At 47.3% G+C, this 17,100-nt stretch overlaps 1 protein-coding gene across 1 annotated transcript in view; it reads right to left on the bottom strand.

Moving 5' to 3' along the window:
* Positions 1 to 17,100, bottom strand: part of LOC134948458 (torsin-1A-like) — a 105,445-nt gene that overhangs the window by 54,920 nt on the left and 33,425 nt on the right. The window contains exons 3-4 of the mRNA XM_063936440.1: positions 9,852 to 10,027; positions 7,951 to 8,060 (exon numbers count right to left, since the gene is read on the bottom strand). Of these exons, the coding sequence (XP_063792510.1) occupies positions 7,951 to 8,060; positions 9,852 to 10,027 (286 nt within the window). The remainder of the gene's footprint in view (positions 1 to 7,950; positions 8,061 to 9,851; positions 10,028 to 17,100) is intronic.

The raw sequence follows: 17,100 nt of genomic DNA, 5'->3' as shown, positions 1-17,100 counted from the left end.
ACATACCATCGGTAAAGCATGAGAACATGAGAGAGAAGAGAAAAAAAAAAAAAAAAACGAGAGAGAGAACAATTCATATATATGTTACATAAAACAACAAACAAAAAAAAACATTGTCAGATCTTCCGTTCACCATCAGGCTGTCACACCATCACATCCATTGGTATCTTTGCGCAGTCTCCCCTCACCAGTATTTCCACACCACCCTTTTGTGCCTGGCCAGGACACACCGATGTCGGTAGGTCACACTGGGGTTAGGCAGACTTCTGCAAAGACCAAGTAGCTATGTGATGTTTGAGTTCTGCCGATGAACGTCAGAGATGGGGAAAAAGAAACATTTACAGATAAATTACAAAGTTTACCCGGCCGTTCCTGTGTCTACAAGGAACTGACCTCCCAATATCATTAGCTGTAACCTCAGGCTTACTATCAAGGCTACTGATTTACTGGCTGCAAATTACAGGTGCGGCCCAAAATTCTTCTTATATGATCCCTGATTACAATTTCGTGTATCATGACTTTGCTCATGTTTTTTTTTTTCTAGGGGGTTGATATACCTTTTGTGGATCTTTAAACCTACAACTTCGTGCAAAATGACCTTTCTTCTGGCACTTATAACATCTTATCACCTTTGACTTACCCACAGGGATCTGAGGCTTCTTACCTCCCTGTGCTTCCCTGTGCTTGCTGATGTTTTGCTCATGCCCAACAGCGGACTTTCTTAATGCAGCCACCGAGATATTTCTCCAGTTTGGGTTGGTGGTCTGTACCCTTGTTCTCAACACTTCCTTTAAACCATCCATTAATACCTTAACCGCTATATCTCTATGTTGTGCATTTCTCTCAATGTCCGTGTTCCAAGTATCTATAGCCATTACTTGCAGTGCTTGATTGAAATAATTAGAAGTACTTTCTCCTCCTCTTTGTCTTATGGAGAAGATTTTGTTCCACTTGACAACGGCTGGGAAATATACTCCTAACTGTCGGTTGATCTGCTTAATACATTCCCGATTGTGTTCCTCCGTACGAGGTACTTCTGTGTCTAATTTACAATCAGTAATAAATTTCGCAGGGTCAACACTGGAGGGCAAACATGCCCTCAGCACTGTCCGTCAACCTTTGTTGGTGGGTTCTGTGGAGTTTCCTAGTTCTTTAATAAACCTCTGACATGCAACTAGATCTTTCCTAGGATCAGGGAATTCAGACATAATTGCTCTTAATTCTGTCCGGGACCAGGGACGGCGCATTGCACTGTCCCTGGCGGGAATGATTCCCAGAGCGTCATTCTTCCCATTGGGGACTGTGATCACCCTGACAGGATTAAATTCAACCACATCATCTTGTGTTGGTTCTACAATATGGGGTACATTTGTTTGTGCGTGATATATAACACCGTACGTACCTGTGGACACGACCTCACCTGACCCTCCGTTAGGGGGTTTGACTACTACCTTTACCGATTGGGTCGCGTCCACCTGGATGTCTTGTATGATGGCTGCTGGAAAAGGTGCCGACATCGTGCTGGGCTCACTTTCTTGCTTGTAATCCTGAGGGAAGTTTAACATGGGGCGCAACTTGCACGGGTTAACAGTTGTACATTTAACAGTTTTACTTTTATCATTATTACATTTGTTACAATTATTCTTATCATCAATATTACAGTTACTAAGTGCATGTTTATCACACACCAGTGTGCCATTCTCTGTAACCACTTTCTCTCTTGTTGCCATATTTTTCTTACCAAAGCGAGAGTCAGCTGTGTAAGCTAATCCTCCTTGTATTTCACTTTCCCGTTGCCATAACTGTAAACAATCATAATATTTGATCCGTCTCTTTGCAGATTTAATGAGACATATCCTTCTCCTTAGATTTTGTAACACCTCGGGGCTAAAACTGCCTACCCGTCATGCACAGTCATTCTTTCCCATTCATCGCACAAAACCTCTGTGTGTGAACCGAATTTCTCACACATGATATACCTTGCTGACCCTATTGGCCGGCTTACTAAATCAACCTGAACCAAGGTTGATCGCCCCCTACCTGAACAACTGGCCCCCATCTTTGCAGGTGTTGCTTTCACTACCTCTGACCTTCAAATCAGGGTCTTCAGCGAACCCTTACAAAAACCAAGATGTCCGGGGTAGGCCGACGGTGAAAGTTTACCGAGTACCTTCACACACTCTTCGCCCACGTTGGCCAGTACTTCAATCGCTGACTCAGAGCTGCTGTACCGAACCTAGGGCCCCTATAAACCTTTATTTACTGGGGCGTGTGGGAGTAGGTTACCCGTCCCCAGCAAGTATCGGTTGTTAGAAAATTCCTGAGTGACCAGCAAACCTCCCTTAAAATAAAAAATGACACAAATCACGTTAGAATGCACAAATAGCGTTTATGACCCCTCTAGCGTACGCAAATGGTACTGGGTCAAGTTACAAACTAATGCACACAATTACATGCAGTACAATCGTACTGCACATAAGCAACTAATCTTATGTGCGGAACGACCAACGGAATCGAAAATTACGGCTGCGAATTCCTTCAGCCAGAGCTTAATGGCCTATATGGGTATTGCACCAACCCTCCTGTGGTTGTGCTTCTTGACTCTATCTATAGCGGACTTCCTAGTCTGCTGTACCTAGACCTCCTGGTCTGTCTCTCTGGACCTCCTGGTCCGTGACCTCCTGGTCTGCTATACTCTAATGCTCTTATTTCAATATTTAACAAGGGATGCCTCCCAAGCCACCACGCGCCGTCCCTTTCACGGATGTACCTCTACGAGAACTCGATTTCTAGGTTCCAACCAAAATGAGAAACTTATATATGTATACACACACTCTTTCCACCTCATATACTCTTTACTTTCGTTTCTGTACAGAAATCCCTCTCATTCAGTATCGCAGTCTAGTCCCAGAGGAGTTGCAACTAGAGAAGGATTTATTACGCTAAAATTTAGGACACTGAGATTGACTTGCGCTATTATCGCGTTGCCTCCGTATCGCCTACTAAAATAATACTATCGTGTGATTTGTATTATGGGGCGTACCCATACGCTCCGTTGCGTAATATACGCTACGTGTGTAAGCCCTTGCGCCGCGTACGCTTGTCCCGCCCCTTGTTAGGGACACGTGTACACAGGCCAGACACGTCCACAGTAACACAAGTAACACGTTTCTATCAATGCAAATGATATTTAACTGTAATCATTTACCGAGCACCACACAGAACCTCCTTGTATCTTAGGCAAAGCCGTGTGCGTGTTTTACAAATTACTTCCTTACGTATTAATTTTACTTTTAACTACCAATAGCAACAAATCTTTCTCAGCACGTTATCAATGATAAAATGGCAACCAGGAGAGTGAGATGTGAAAATACACAGATGAAAATGCAATTCTAAATTAATCTAATGACATACATTAATGTAAACACACACATATAATATTACATATATGTACTAATCACTATTACATCTATGAGACCTTATTCAGTGCTTCTAATTTGCATATGAATGTGCTTTTAACTATCTGTGAAGGCGATTTCTTTCACTGCTGGGAGAGAAAAAAAACAAAACCCAGTTACACAGGTTCATTTGCATTTCAATGGCCCATCTCACAAGTAGCAGAGTTAAACAGGCTCTTGAAGGGAGAAAGAGGAAAAAAAAAAAAACCAACAACTTTGTTTTATTTGTGTATTTCCTAAATCAAATATTCATTTTACTATTAACTTATATTAAACTCTATCTGAACCACTTATGATTGACTATGATATGGATTAAATAAATGCATTAAAACTCATTAAATGGTGATTTCTTTTTGACAATGGATGGCTGATTTTTTCCCGAGTCAACTGAAAATCAGCCATTCAGATTTTTTTTTTTGACCTTCCCAAAATGGCCGCTGCTCCTCCCCCTTCCACATCAATGAGGGTTACACAAAATGGAGGACAGACCATGCGGCTTCTTTTGTCACAACGAAAATCACCATGCCAGCCCCTAAAGTTATTTTAGGCCTGAGTTAAAAATAAAACTATCAAGCTATGCAGAGCGATTAAAAATACTTTTAAACCTATTTAAACAGACAAGCAAACCAATCTGCGTGTGCAGTTGGCACCAAATAGAAATTAAAACCAGATTTAAAAAGACAATAGCTTAATGTTCTTACCTTCTTCGGTTCCGGATTCCACCAGCACTCCTACAACGTAGCAATGCAGACGCTTATCTAGTCAGCACTACCGTATCCCCAACCACCAACACGGATACCAAGGGATACTACCTTCCCCCTTTGCTGACAGATAAAGTCTGCTTGTGTTCGCTAGTGCGGATATGTGGAGGAAGGACGAGGCCCCAATTGATAGAGTCAGTTTTCTACCTTTTAACACAAGCTATTTACTAATACCTTCAAGCCGTAATGGCCGCTAAACCACGTGCACGTGCTACGCACTCCGTACGCTATTTGCGTACAAAGACCTCGCACGTGGCACGCAAGTTACGTACAAATGCTGCGCTGAGTGTACGGAATACACACAGCGAGCGTACACACAGATAATAACCTTTTAAACCTTAAACACAGAGTATGATTATACTGTAAGTCTTAGTATTGAGATACTATAATGATATACCACTGGTTAACCTGGATATTTAAGCAAGCTGTTTGAGTGATTGAGATACTCAGAAACCCTTTGTACTAGCTAGAGAAACACAGACACCTTGCTGAGGTTCCAACACCTTTACTAACGAGATTTAGCTATGTAAAAAGGAAAAAATACAGTTAACAGCTTATACACTACAGCACTAACATGAAACACCTAAACAGGATAACTGGACATAAATATATAATAGCGTCTTAATCCTAAACAATTACAGAGAGAGAGAGAGAGAGAGAGAGAGAGAGAGTATGGCAAATACAGACAGAGATTAAGTTGGTCACAGAGAAAAACTTACACACTGGGGAATGATCACTGCGCAGTCCTGGAACCAGCTCTCTAGTTAGTCAATGATGAAAACCTTTTGTGGAGAGTAGACTGAGCTGGCCCAGGCTGGCTTTTTCTTATATACACAACATACAGTACACTACAAAGGGCCCTACAATCTCATTGTTCATTGGACACAGGAATCTGTCTTCGCATTATAACCAAAGGTCATAGGTTTGTTTGAACAGGTGGGCTGTGACTATTTCAAACTGCTCAGGTGGGAGGTATCCTCTGGATTCCCCCTGCATGTGTAATAAACAGCAAATACTTTTAAAGTCCATAAACTTCTTTTAAACATAACTATACGCTGGAGCGACCGATCTCTTCCTAACCAACACCGGAATGTTTCTAATAAAATACTCTTCAGTTAGGTACTAAACACCACTGTTCAGACCCTGTCTGACCCTTTGTATCATGCAAAGAGGAATTCTTTTGTTCATGAACCAGTTACACTAAACATACTTACAGATATTATTAAAGGGACCATAACCTATAAAATATACTATTTGGATTAACTATGTAACGATCGAGTCGCCCGCCAGACGCACACAAACTGTACCGTAAATGCACATACCACGCGCCTGAGCGCACGACCGTGGAGGTGCCGTCACGCAACTGCGAATATGCGCACGCACGGGAGAGAATGTGCACGTGCAGCGGGCAAGCGCATGGGGTCAATACAAGGCGATGAGAATAACGATATTTTTCGACTTTGACAGCACTGAGACACATTGCGCCAGGTATTGCACTGAGACACATTGCGCCAGGTATTGCACTGAGACACATTACACCAGGTATTGCACTGAGAAACATTGCGCCAGGTATTGCACTGAGATACATTGCACCAGGTAGCGCACTGAGACACATTGCGCCAGGTATTGCACTGAGACACATTGCGCCAGGTATTGCACTGAGACACATTGCACCAGGTATTGCACTGAGACACATTGCACCAGGTATTGCACTGAAACACATTGCACCAGGTATTGCACTGAGACACATTGCACCAGGTATTGAACTGAGACACATTGCACCAGGTATTGCACTGAGACACATTGCACCAGGTAGAGCACTGAGACACATTGCACCAGGTAGAGCACTGAGACACATTGCACCAGGTAGAGCACTGAGACACATTGCACCAGGCAGAGAACTGAGACACATTTCGCCAGGTAGAGCACTGAGACACATTGCACCAGGTAGAGCACTGAGACACATTACACCAGGCAGAGAACTGAGACACATTGCACCAGGTAGAGCACTGAGACACATTGCACCAGGTAGAGAACTGAGACACATTGCACCAGGTAGAGAACTGAGACACATTGCACCAGGTTGAGCACTGAGACACATTGCACCAGGTAGAGAGCACTGAGACACATTGCACCAGGTAGAGCACTGAGACACATTGCACCAGGTAGAGCACTGAGACACATTGCACCAGGTAGAGAGCACTGAGAAACATTGCACCAGGTAGAGAGCACTGAGAAACATTGCACCAGGTAGAGAGCACTGAGACACATTGCACCAGGTAGAGAGCACTGAGACACATTGCACCAGGTAGAGCACTGAGACACATTGCACCAGGTAGAGCACTGAGACACATTGCACCAGGTTGAGCACTGAGACACATTGCACCAGGTAGAGAACTGAGACACATTGCACCAGGTTGAGCACTGAGACACATTGCGCCAGGTATTGCACTGAGACCAGCTGCGCAAGTAGAAATATTTTCTTAGTGGTACTGAGTGCCGAAAAATGGGTGTGGTCACGTGTTGTGAGGGGTGTGGCCACTTGCTGCTAGTGGGAGTGGCTACATGACACTAGCAGCGTGGCCACACAACAGACCATTTTTTTTTGGGAATCTGGAGGCAAGGCTAAAAATATATAGTAATGCCTCCAGCATAATAGAAAGATATATAGATACCTCCAGTATTATAGAAATATATAGTAATGCCCCCAATTTAATAACAATATATAGTAATGCCTCCATTATATTTATAACAGGAAAATACAGCCACTGTCGCACTCCCAGTAGCCCTGACAAAGTGGGAGGAGCCGTCATGCTGCCAAGCACCCTGGTCTTGTTGCTTTGTGGCACATTATAATTGTGGTAATGGCAAAGTGTGTGGTAGTGGGTACTGCGTACCCGCTTCCAAATTCTTAAGGGTACTCAGTCCGTACCCGAGCGTACCCACATACTTGCACCGCTGACTGAGACACATTGCACCAGGCGTAATATATAACTATAGCAGCTCTAAACTAAACTGCTAGCAGCTGACTCTGCAAAGTTTACAGCTGCAGTACTTTCAAGGTAAATTCCTTTAGCCCAGGACACAGAGGGGGTGATGCACTTTAAATATGGGGAGCACTGATCACCGCACACTTGCGGAGCTGCATTAAAGATGGCCACCTGTTGATCCTCCCTGGCGTCTCCTTTTAAACATTCATACACACAGGACGGCTGGGTTTACCTTGGTGGGAGAGGCAAACCCAGCCCTCCTGTCTTACCAGATCATCAGCAGACCTATAGTCTGCACGCAGAGGTGGGGGAGCTGCTGTCAGTCACTGTCAGCGGAGCAAGGCTGAGACAGCGGTGGCTCACAACTACGGACTGGCGGGGCGCGGCGGACTTTCATGCAGGGAGACACTGGGTACGGAGGCGCACGGCTGGGTCCAGGGGAGTGGCGGGGTCCGGCGGTCAGTAGCAAACCGCGGGGCGGCAGGGCGCACACAAATGGGCAGGGCAGCATTCAGCTGTGTAAAAAGGGGCAGGGTGCAGCGCCCTGTGAAAGACGCCTAGCGGGAACACTAGTTTATTCATGTTCCAAAGCGTTTAGTGATCCCTATGGCTACTTCTGTTCTGACACGTATGATGAGTGTATTAGCTCCTGCAAGCACCGTATGGATTACTATAAATAATGGTTTCCAACAGCCTATTTTAGTGCTACTGTCTGAAGGTAGTAACAGTGGCGCTACTTACTGTTACTGAATAACGTAGAAAAGATGGACTCCAGATGATACAACTGTAAACTGTGTCTCTCCATAGCAATCTTCACCACATCTTCATTGATCTGCTCATTCCCTGCATTGCTAAAGGAAAACACATATTACAGAACTCTGAAATGGATAACCTCTACAATAAACATCCGGACTGTAAATAAAACACTAGCCCTCACAGTGCCAGATACACATACTGCCCTCACAGTGCCAGATACACATACTGCCCCCAGTGGGGCTGCTCAGTAAGTTTTTAAAATTAAGAGCTGGAATTACAGCTCAAAATTGCAATCAGCATCTAAATTGATCTACCTAAGCCAGGTACATACTATCCAATTATCAGACAGATCAGCTGATAATTATATGATTGGCCTGATAATTGGATAGTGTGATAAATCAAACGCTCATGCAACGGTCAGATTGGGAGGTTGGGGTCTGGTGGGTTGCTCAAGCTATCTAGTTTTTTGACCTCCTGATCTGGTTGAAGAGATCTGAAGGAAGTACACACTGAGCTAGACATTGCTCAGTGTGTATCATATGGATGCAATTGGATCAGCAGAAGTTATCTGATAGCAGGGCCAGCGCGAGGCACGTTCCTTAGGAGCGGTCGCGCTAGGCGCCGGACTCCTAAGGATGGCCATCAGTCTCCTGCCCTTTCAAATCAGACGCCGGTTCGTCAGCCAATCAGAGCTTGAGGACTGGCAGCGGCGGCTCCTGATTTGATTGGCTTATGAACCAGCACCTGATTTGATATACCCACCACCGGAGACCGGACTGAATGGCAGGAGAGGTGTGTGCTGCACTCTTCTCCCCTCTGACACAGGAGGAGCTGCAGCGGGTGCAGCAAAGACTGGCAGTCGGAGAGACCAGCAGCGGCAGCAGAGCCCGGTGGGCGGAAGCGGTGAGCAGCCTTACTGGGGGCATATGTGTATCTGGCACTGTGGGGGCAGTATGTATATCTGGCACTGTGAGGGCATATGGGTATTTGGCCCTGTGGGGGCATATGTGTATCTGTCACTGTGGGGGCATATGTGTATCTAGTCCTGTGGGGGCATATGTGTATCTGGCACTGTGGGGGGATATGTGTATCTGGCACTGTGAGGGCATATGTGTATCTGGCACTGCTGGGGGCATATGTGTATCTGGCACTGTGGCTGCATATGTGTATCTGGCACTAAGGGGGCATATGTGTATCTGACACTGGGGGGGCATATGTGTATCTGGCACTGCACTACTGGGGGCATATGTGTATCTGGCACTATTGGGGGCATATTGTATGTGTATATGGCACTACTGGGGGCATATGTGTATCTGGCATTGCTGGCGGCATATGTGTATCTGGCACTGTGGGGGCATATGTGTATCTGGAACTGTGGGGGCAAATGTGTATCTGGCACTGCTGGGGGCACTTGTGTATCTGGCACTGCACTACTGATGGCATATGTGTATCTGACACTGCACTAATGTGGGCATATGTGTCTTTGGCACTGTGGGGGCATATGTATATCTGGCACTGCTGGGGGCATATGTGTACCTGGCACTGCACTACCGGGGGTATATGTGTATATGGCATTGCACTACTGGGGTCATATATGTATCTGGCACTGCACTACTGGGGGCATATGTGTATCTGGAACTGCACTACTGGGGGCATATGTGTATATGGCACTGCACTACTGGGGGCATATGCGTATTTGGCACTGCACTACTGAGGGCATATGTGTATCTGGCACTGCTGGGGGCATATGTGTATCTGGCATTATTGGGGGCATATGTGTATCTAGCACTGCTGGCGGCATATATGTATCTGGCATAAAAATTGCTAATCCCTCTGCTATTGTACTGTCCAAAATGTCATTTATAAAGATTAATTGTGTCCAGCACCTGAGGAAAATAAAGATAGCTTTATGAAAAGACACGCCATCAATATGTTCATAATAGTTCAGGAAAGGCTTGATGGCATCGATGAGATCAGGGCTGAGCTTTTCCATTTCATCAAATATAAATATGGAGCGAGCGCAACGGCTGACGTTTCCTCTAATCCAAGTATGCAACTGGTCCTGACGGAGAGAGAGAGAGAGAGAGAGAGAGAGGGAGAGAGAGTCAGAGAGAGAGAGAGAGAGAGAGAGAAAGTGGTTTGCAGGATTAATATTATATATTCAGCTACTTTTAAGCGCAAATTAGCTGTGTGCAGCCATAATCCAGCGCATCGGTTTTACCATAAAATTGGGCACATACCAGGATTGCTGATAAAAAATGTAACATTCGGCACGTTACATAAAACATTGATGTATATTATTGAATATTAATTGGCTTGTCATAGGGGGCGGAGAAGGGTGTGATGTGGCAGGAAAGGCAGTGGGTGGGGGCGTGGCTGCACATTGGTGTCATCATAGCCACACCACTGGCTGTACATATACCGGCATTGTACATTGGGGTGTGTGGCTACGATGATGCAATTCAGCATGACTCGTGTCATCAGCCCCCTTGGACTATTCACTTTCACAGAATAGCGGGGGAATGCGGGCAGTGGAGGCCATCTTCACTTTCCTGGGGAACCGGGAGCGCCATCCGATTTTCAGGCCGCTTACTGATTGCAAAATCAGGCATCTGTTACTAAAGAACAATGAGCACACTTCTGTAGCATCTTATCGTATTTCCACGTGTCCACAGTTTTTTGTGCACTAAATGAGCATTAAAATTATATCACTGTGGGGGTAATTCAGATCTGATCGCTGGGCTGCGTTTTTTGCTGTCCTGTGATCAGATAGTCACCGCCTACAGGGGGAGTGTATTTTTGCTGTATAAGTGTGCGTCCCTATGTGTTAGCAGAGCTGTTAAAAAATAGGATTTTGGTTACCTACCGGTAAATCCTTTTCTCGTAATCCGTAGAGGATGCTTGGGTCCATATTAGTACCATGGGGTATAGACGGGTCCATTAGGAGCCATTAGCACTTTAAGAGTTTAATAGTGTGGGCTGGCTCCTCCCTCTATGCCACTCCTACCAGACTCAGTCTAGAAACTGTGCCCGAGGAGACGACAAACTTCGAGAGAAGGAATTACACTGATAGTGGCGAGATTCATACCAGCTCACACAACAAGCAAATCCGGCCAACATGCTGGAAAAACTCAGCAACAGCTGAAAACCGTAAATGACGCAGAACTTACCTAGGAACCAGGCAGAACTGAACTACAAAATCAAAGCAGGAAAACGCAGCTCTGGGCAGGCGCCCAGCATCCTCTACGGACTACAAGAAAAGGATTTACCGGTAGGTAACCAAAATCCTATTTTCTCTTACGTCCTAGAGGATGCTGCATATTAGTACCATGGGGATGTACCAAAGCTCCCAGTACAGGAGGGAGAGCGCGGAGGCTCCTGCAACACTGCTTGACCAAACTTGAGGTCATCAGAGGCCAAAGTATCGAACTTGTAAAACTTGGCAAACGTGTTCGACCCAGACCAAGTAGCTGCTCGGCAGAGTTGTACCGTAGAGACACCCTGGGCAGCCGCCCAGGAAGAGCCTACTTTACGAGTAGAGTGGGCCTTTACAGATTTCGGACACGGAAATCCTGCCGTGGAATAGGCATGATGGATAGTGAACCTGATCCAGCGTGAAATCGACTGCTTAGAAGCAGGACATCCAATTTTCTTGGGATCATAGAGGGCAAACAGAGAGTCACTTTTCCTATGACGAGCCGTCCTCTTCACGTAAATCTTCAAAGTCCTCACTACATCCAAGGCCTTTGAAGTAATTGAGGAGTCAGTAGCCACTGGCACCACAATAGGTTGGTTGATATGGAAAGCCGACACAACCTAGTCCTAAGTTCCGCCCTGTCCTCATGGAAGATCAGATAGGGGCTTTTACAAGATAAAGCCTCCAATTCCGACACGCGTCGTTCAGAAGCCAAGGCCAACAAGGTGACCGCTTTCCATGTGAGAAACTTGAGATCGGCCTCCTGTAGAGGCTCAAACCAAGCAGATTGCAGGAACTGCAACACCACATCAAGATCCCATGGTGCCGCAACAAAGGGAGGCTGGATGTGCAGAATCCCTTTCAAAAAGGTCTGAACCTCAGGTAGAACAGCCAATTGTTTTTGGAAGAAGATGGACAAAGCAGAGATCTGGACCTTGATGGAGCCCAATCTCAGTCCCATATCCACCCCTGCTTGCAGGAAAAGGAGAAAACGTCCAAGTTGAAACTCCACCGCCGGAAACTTCTTGGCCTCACACCAAGAAACATATTTCTTCCAAATGCGATGGTAATGTTTAGATGTTACCCCCTTCCTGGCCTGTATCAGGGTAGGAATGACCTCACTCGGGATACCTTTCCGAGCTAAGATCTGGCGTTCAACCGCCATGCCGTCAAACGTAGCCGCGGTAAGTCTTGATAAGCGAACGGCCCCTGCAGGAACAGATCCTCCCGAAGAGGTAAAGGCCGTGGATCTTCTAGCAGAAGATCCAGTAGATCCGCGTACCAAGCCCACCTTGGCCAGTCCAGAGCAATGAGGATTGCCAGAACCTTTGTTCTTCTCACGAGCTGAAGAACCTTTGGTATCAGAGGAAGTGGAGGGAACACAGACACTGACTCGAACACCCACGGTGTTACCAGTGCGTCCACCGCCACTGCCTGTGGGTCTCTTGACCTGGAACAGTACCTCCATAGCTTCTTGTTGAGGCGGGAGGCCATCATGTTTACGTGAGGAACCCCCCACCAACCGGTTACCTCCTTGAACACCTCCGGATGGAGGCCCCACTCCCCTGGATGGAGATCGTGTCTGCTGAGGAAGTCTGCTTCCCAGTTGTCTACGCCCGGAATGAAGATTGCCGACATCGCCACTGCGTGCCTTTCTGCCCAGATGAGGATTTTTGACACCTCTGCCATGGCAGCCCTGGTCTTCGTTGCGCCTTGTCGGTTTATTTAGGCTACTGTGGTCACATTGTCCGACTGCACCTGAACAGCCCGATCCTGTAGAAGGTGTGCTGCTTGCAGAAGGGCGTTGTACACGGCCCTGAGTACCAGGATGTTTATTGGGAGAAGTGATTCTTGATCCGACCATCGTCCGTGAAAGGTTTCCCCCAGAGCGACTGCTCCCCAACCTCTTAGACTTGCATCTGTGGTTAAAAGGATCCAGTCTTGAATTCCGAACCTTCGCCCTTCCAGAAGGTGCGGAAGTTGCAGCCACCAGAGGAGTGAAATCCTGGCTTTCGGAGACAGGCGTATCTTCTTGTGCATGTGTAGGTGAGAGCCCGACCACTGGTCCAAGAGGTCCAACTGAAAAGGTCGAGCATGAAACCTGCCGTACTGCAGAGCCTCGTAGGCGGCAACCATCTTCCCCAGAAGGAGTATGCATTGATGAACCGATACCCGGGTAGGCTTTAGGAAATCCCGGACCATTGTTTGAATCACCAACGCTTTCTCCACCGGGAGAAATACCCTCTGCTCTTCCGTGTCGAGGATCATTCCCAGGAAAGACAGTCACCTTGTCGGCTCCAGATGAGACTTTGGAAGGTTCAGGATCCAACCGTGCTTCCTGAGCAGCTGTGTCGTGAGCGCGATGGACCGCAACAACCTCTCCCTGGGCGACGCCTTGATCAGGAGATCGTCCAGATATGGAATTATGTTCACCCCCTGTTTGCGGAGGAGAACCATCATCTCCGCCATCACCTTGGTGAAGATTCTCGGTGCTGTGGAGAGGTCAAACGGCAGCGCCTGGAACTGATAGTGATCGTCCAACAGCGAAAACCTGAGATGTGCTTGATGCGGCGCCCAAATGGGAATGTGGAGGTAAGCATCCTTGATGTCCAGAGACACCAGGAACTCCCCCTCCGTTAGTCCTTAGATGACAGCTCTCAGAGATTCCATCTTGAATTTGAACTCCCTGAGATAAGGGTTCAAATACTTTAAGTTTAGAATAGGCTGTACCGAACCATCCGGTTTTGATAACACAAAAAGGTTTGAATAATAACCCTTGTTCCACTGAAGTGGGACCGGAACAATGACCTCTGACACCACCAATTTTCTGATGGCCTCTAGAATAATTGTCCTGTCTGCCAGCAGGGCTGGCAAGCCTGACTTGAAGAAACGGTGAGGCGGGGGATCTTGAAACTCCAGTCTGTACCCTCTGGACACCATATCCAGGACCCAGGGGTCCAAACCCGACGACACCCAGACGTGGCTGAACTGCTCGAGTCTTGCCTCCACCTGACCCTCCTCCAGGCCTAGCTGTCCACCGTCATGCGGAGGACTTAGGGGTATCAGAAGCGGGTTTCTGGGTCTGGAACCTGTGGGAGCAGGTTTCTTTCCTTTGGCACGACCACCACTGAAGAAGGTGTTTGAAGGCTAATTCTTTCTAGGCCTCGCGGGCCGAAAGGACTGTGACGTGGTTGATGAAAAAAGCTTCTTTGTAGCCGGTGCAGCTGAGGGGAGAAAAGGAGACTTACCCGCGGTAGCCGTGGCAATCCACGCATCCAGCGCCTCCCCAAAGAGAGCCTGACCTTTGTATGGTAGGCCCTCCACACACTTCCTGGATTCCGCGTCCGCAGACCAGTTGCGCAGCCAGAGACCCCTGCGAGCCGAGACGGACATGGAGGAGATCCCCGCAGCCATGGAACCCAGGTCCTTCATGGAATCCACCAGGAACCCTGCAGAATCCTGAATATTATGTAAAAATAAATCAACGTCACCTTTATCGATTTAGTCGATTCCTCCTACAGAGTGATTGACCACCTGGCAATAGCTTTAGCAATCCAAGCACAGGCTATAGTAGGCCGCAATATAGCCCCTGAAGATAGATTTCAGCGTAGCATCCACCTTGCAATCTGCCGGGTCCTTTAACGCGGTAGATCCCGGGACCGGTAACACCACCTGTTTGGACAGCCTGGAGACAGAGGCGTCGACTATCGGCGGGGACTCCCATCTCTTCCTATCTTCCTGTCACAACTGAGGGCCTGAGCTGACGGGAGGCAGCCTCAGTTGTAGGGGCTGAGATGTACCGGAACCTGGGAGGTTGTATCAGACCCCTGGACATGTAAGTAACATGAATAATAACTGCCCGAAGGCGTGACCACGACAACTTGGATAAAAGTCAATGATGTTTATTATGACAACTCCGCAACACAGCAGCAGTAAAAGAAAACGTAAAAGTCAGCAAAGAATAAATACAGTTCCTGGGTACTACAGGATGGCAGGAGCCACAGGGCACTGGTAGTGTGAGATAGTTCTTATGATCTTCTAGATGGAAAGTCCTTACCAGGCCCGACTGTAGCAATGGAGATAACCCAGGATTGTGCCAGCTGGTGTTCCAGGAAAAGCTGGGTTGCTGAAGATAAAACAGCTGCTGTGGATACTGGCTGGAACCAGACTGTTGTTAGCACGGAGTGGATACTGGCTGGAACCAGTTAAATAATAAATGAACTTGGGAGCGATGAAATATGAACTGAAATGTAGAACTTGAGAGCGGAGAAATAATAATACCGGTGGAGAGTGGTAAAGTGTAGAAAGGACACCGGCCCTTTAAGGGAAGCTGTACTCTGCTGGAAGCTGAGCTGGAAGCAGGTAATGTTGTAGCTGGAAACAGATGAATCCACAATGGATTGGAGAGTCAGGCTACACCGCAGGTGGAATGCTGGTGCGGGTCTCTATGGTGGAAGTCTTGAGACAGGAGCTGGAACCTGGAAGACAATCACAGGAGAGAGACAAACAGGAACTAGGTTTGACAACCAAAGCACTGACGCCTTCCTTGCTCAGGCACAGTGTATTTATACCTGCAGCAAGGAAGGGATTGGCTAGGCAATTATGCAGATTAACAATACTGACAACAGATTGGAGGAAATGATCAGCTGACAGAATCCAAGATGGCTGCGCCCATGCAGACACTTGGAGGGAAGTTTGGTTTGTAATCCATGTGGTAATGAAAACAGTAATGGCGGCGCCGGCCACTGGAGACAGGAGACGCCAGGCTGACAAGTGCACATCCAACCACGCGGACACAGCGGAGGCCGCGGCTGACGTAATCGCCACTCTGACACTCTGCATGCAGAAGCTCAGGGACGGCGGCGGAGGCCGCGGGAGACGCCATGCCAGATGTAATAAGGCGTTACTGTGACAGCGTCTCAGAGAGACAGGAGAGGATGCAGGAATGTGAACATTAGGATAACAGATGGGATCCGGTCCTGGAGCGCTGAGCCAGCCTTAGGAGGCATCTGATGGGTAAGAAATGGCGTCCAGATACCCGGATCGTGACAGCACCCCCCCCTTTAGGAGTGGCCCCAGGACACTTCTTTGGCTTTTGAGGAAACTTGGAATGGAATCTCCGGACCAAGGCAGGAGCATGGACATCAGAAGCATTGGTCCATGAACGTTCCTCAGGGCCGTAACCCTTCCAGTCAATAAGATACTGTAGTTGACCGTAACGGTGACGTGAGTCCAGGATCTTGGCCACTTCATACTCAACGCCTCGTTGAGTTTGGACTTTCGGAGTTGGAGGAAGTGAGGAATGAAACCGATTCAAGATCAGCGGTTTCAACAGGGAAACATGGAATGTCCTGGGTATTTTTAAGAAGGGAGGCAACTGGAGTCTGTAAGCAACAGGATTGATGACTTGTTCAATCTTGAAAGGACCGATATAGCGAGGTGCAAACTTCATACTGGGAACTCTTAACCTCAAATTCTTCGTGGATAACCATACCCGATCACCCACCTTGAGAGCAGGAACTGCTCGACGCTTCTTATCCGCAAACTTCTTGTACCTGAACGATGCCTTGAGCAGAGCTGATCGTACGCTCTTCCAGATATTGGCAAACTGATGCAAGGTGATATCCACTGCGGGAACAGAAGTTGCTGGAAGCGGTTGGAACTCAGGAACTTTAGGGTGGAATCCAAAGTTAGTGAAGAATGGTGTTGAAGCAGATGAAGAATGATACTGGTTGTTATGACAGAACTCGGCCCAGGGAAGTAATTGAACCCAGTCATCTTGAGAGGAGGACACATAGATGCAGAGGAAGGCCTCCAAGTCCTGATTCACCCTCTCGGTTTGACCATTGGTCTGAGGATGGTAAGCCGTGGAAAACTTTAGCTTGACTTGGAGGACTTGACATAAACTTCGCCAGAATTTGGCTGTGAATTGAACTCCT

This window comes from Pseudophryne corroboree, chromosome 8 (assembly GCF_028390025.1).
Source record: "Pseudophryne corroboree isolate aPseCor3 chromosome 8, aPseCor3.hap2, whole genome shotgun sequence".
In the NCBI taxonomy this organism is placed as follows: Eukaryota; Metazoa; Chordata; class Amphibia; order Anura; family Myobatrachidae; genus Pseudophryne; species Pseudophryne corroboree.
This window is presented reverse-complemented; position numbering and strand designations above follow the sequence as displayed.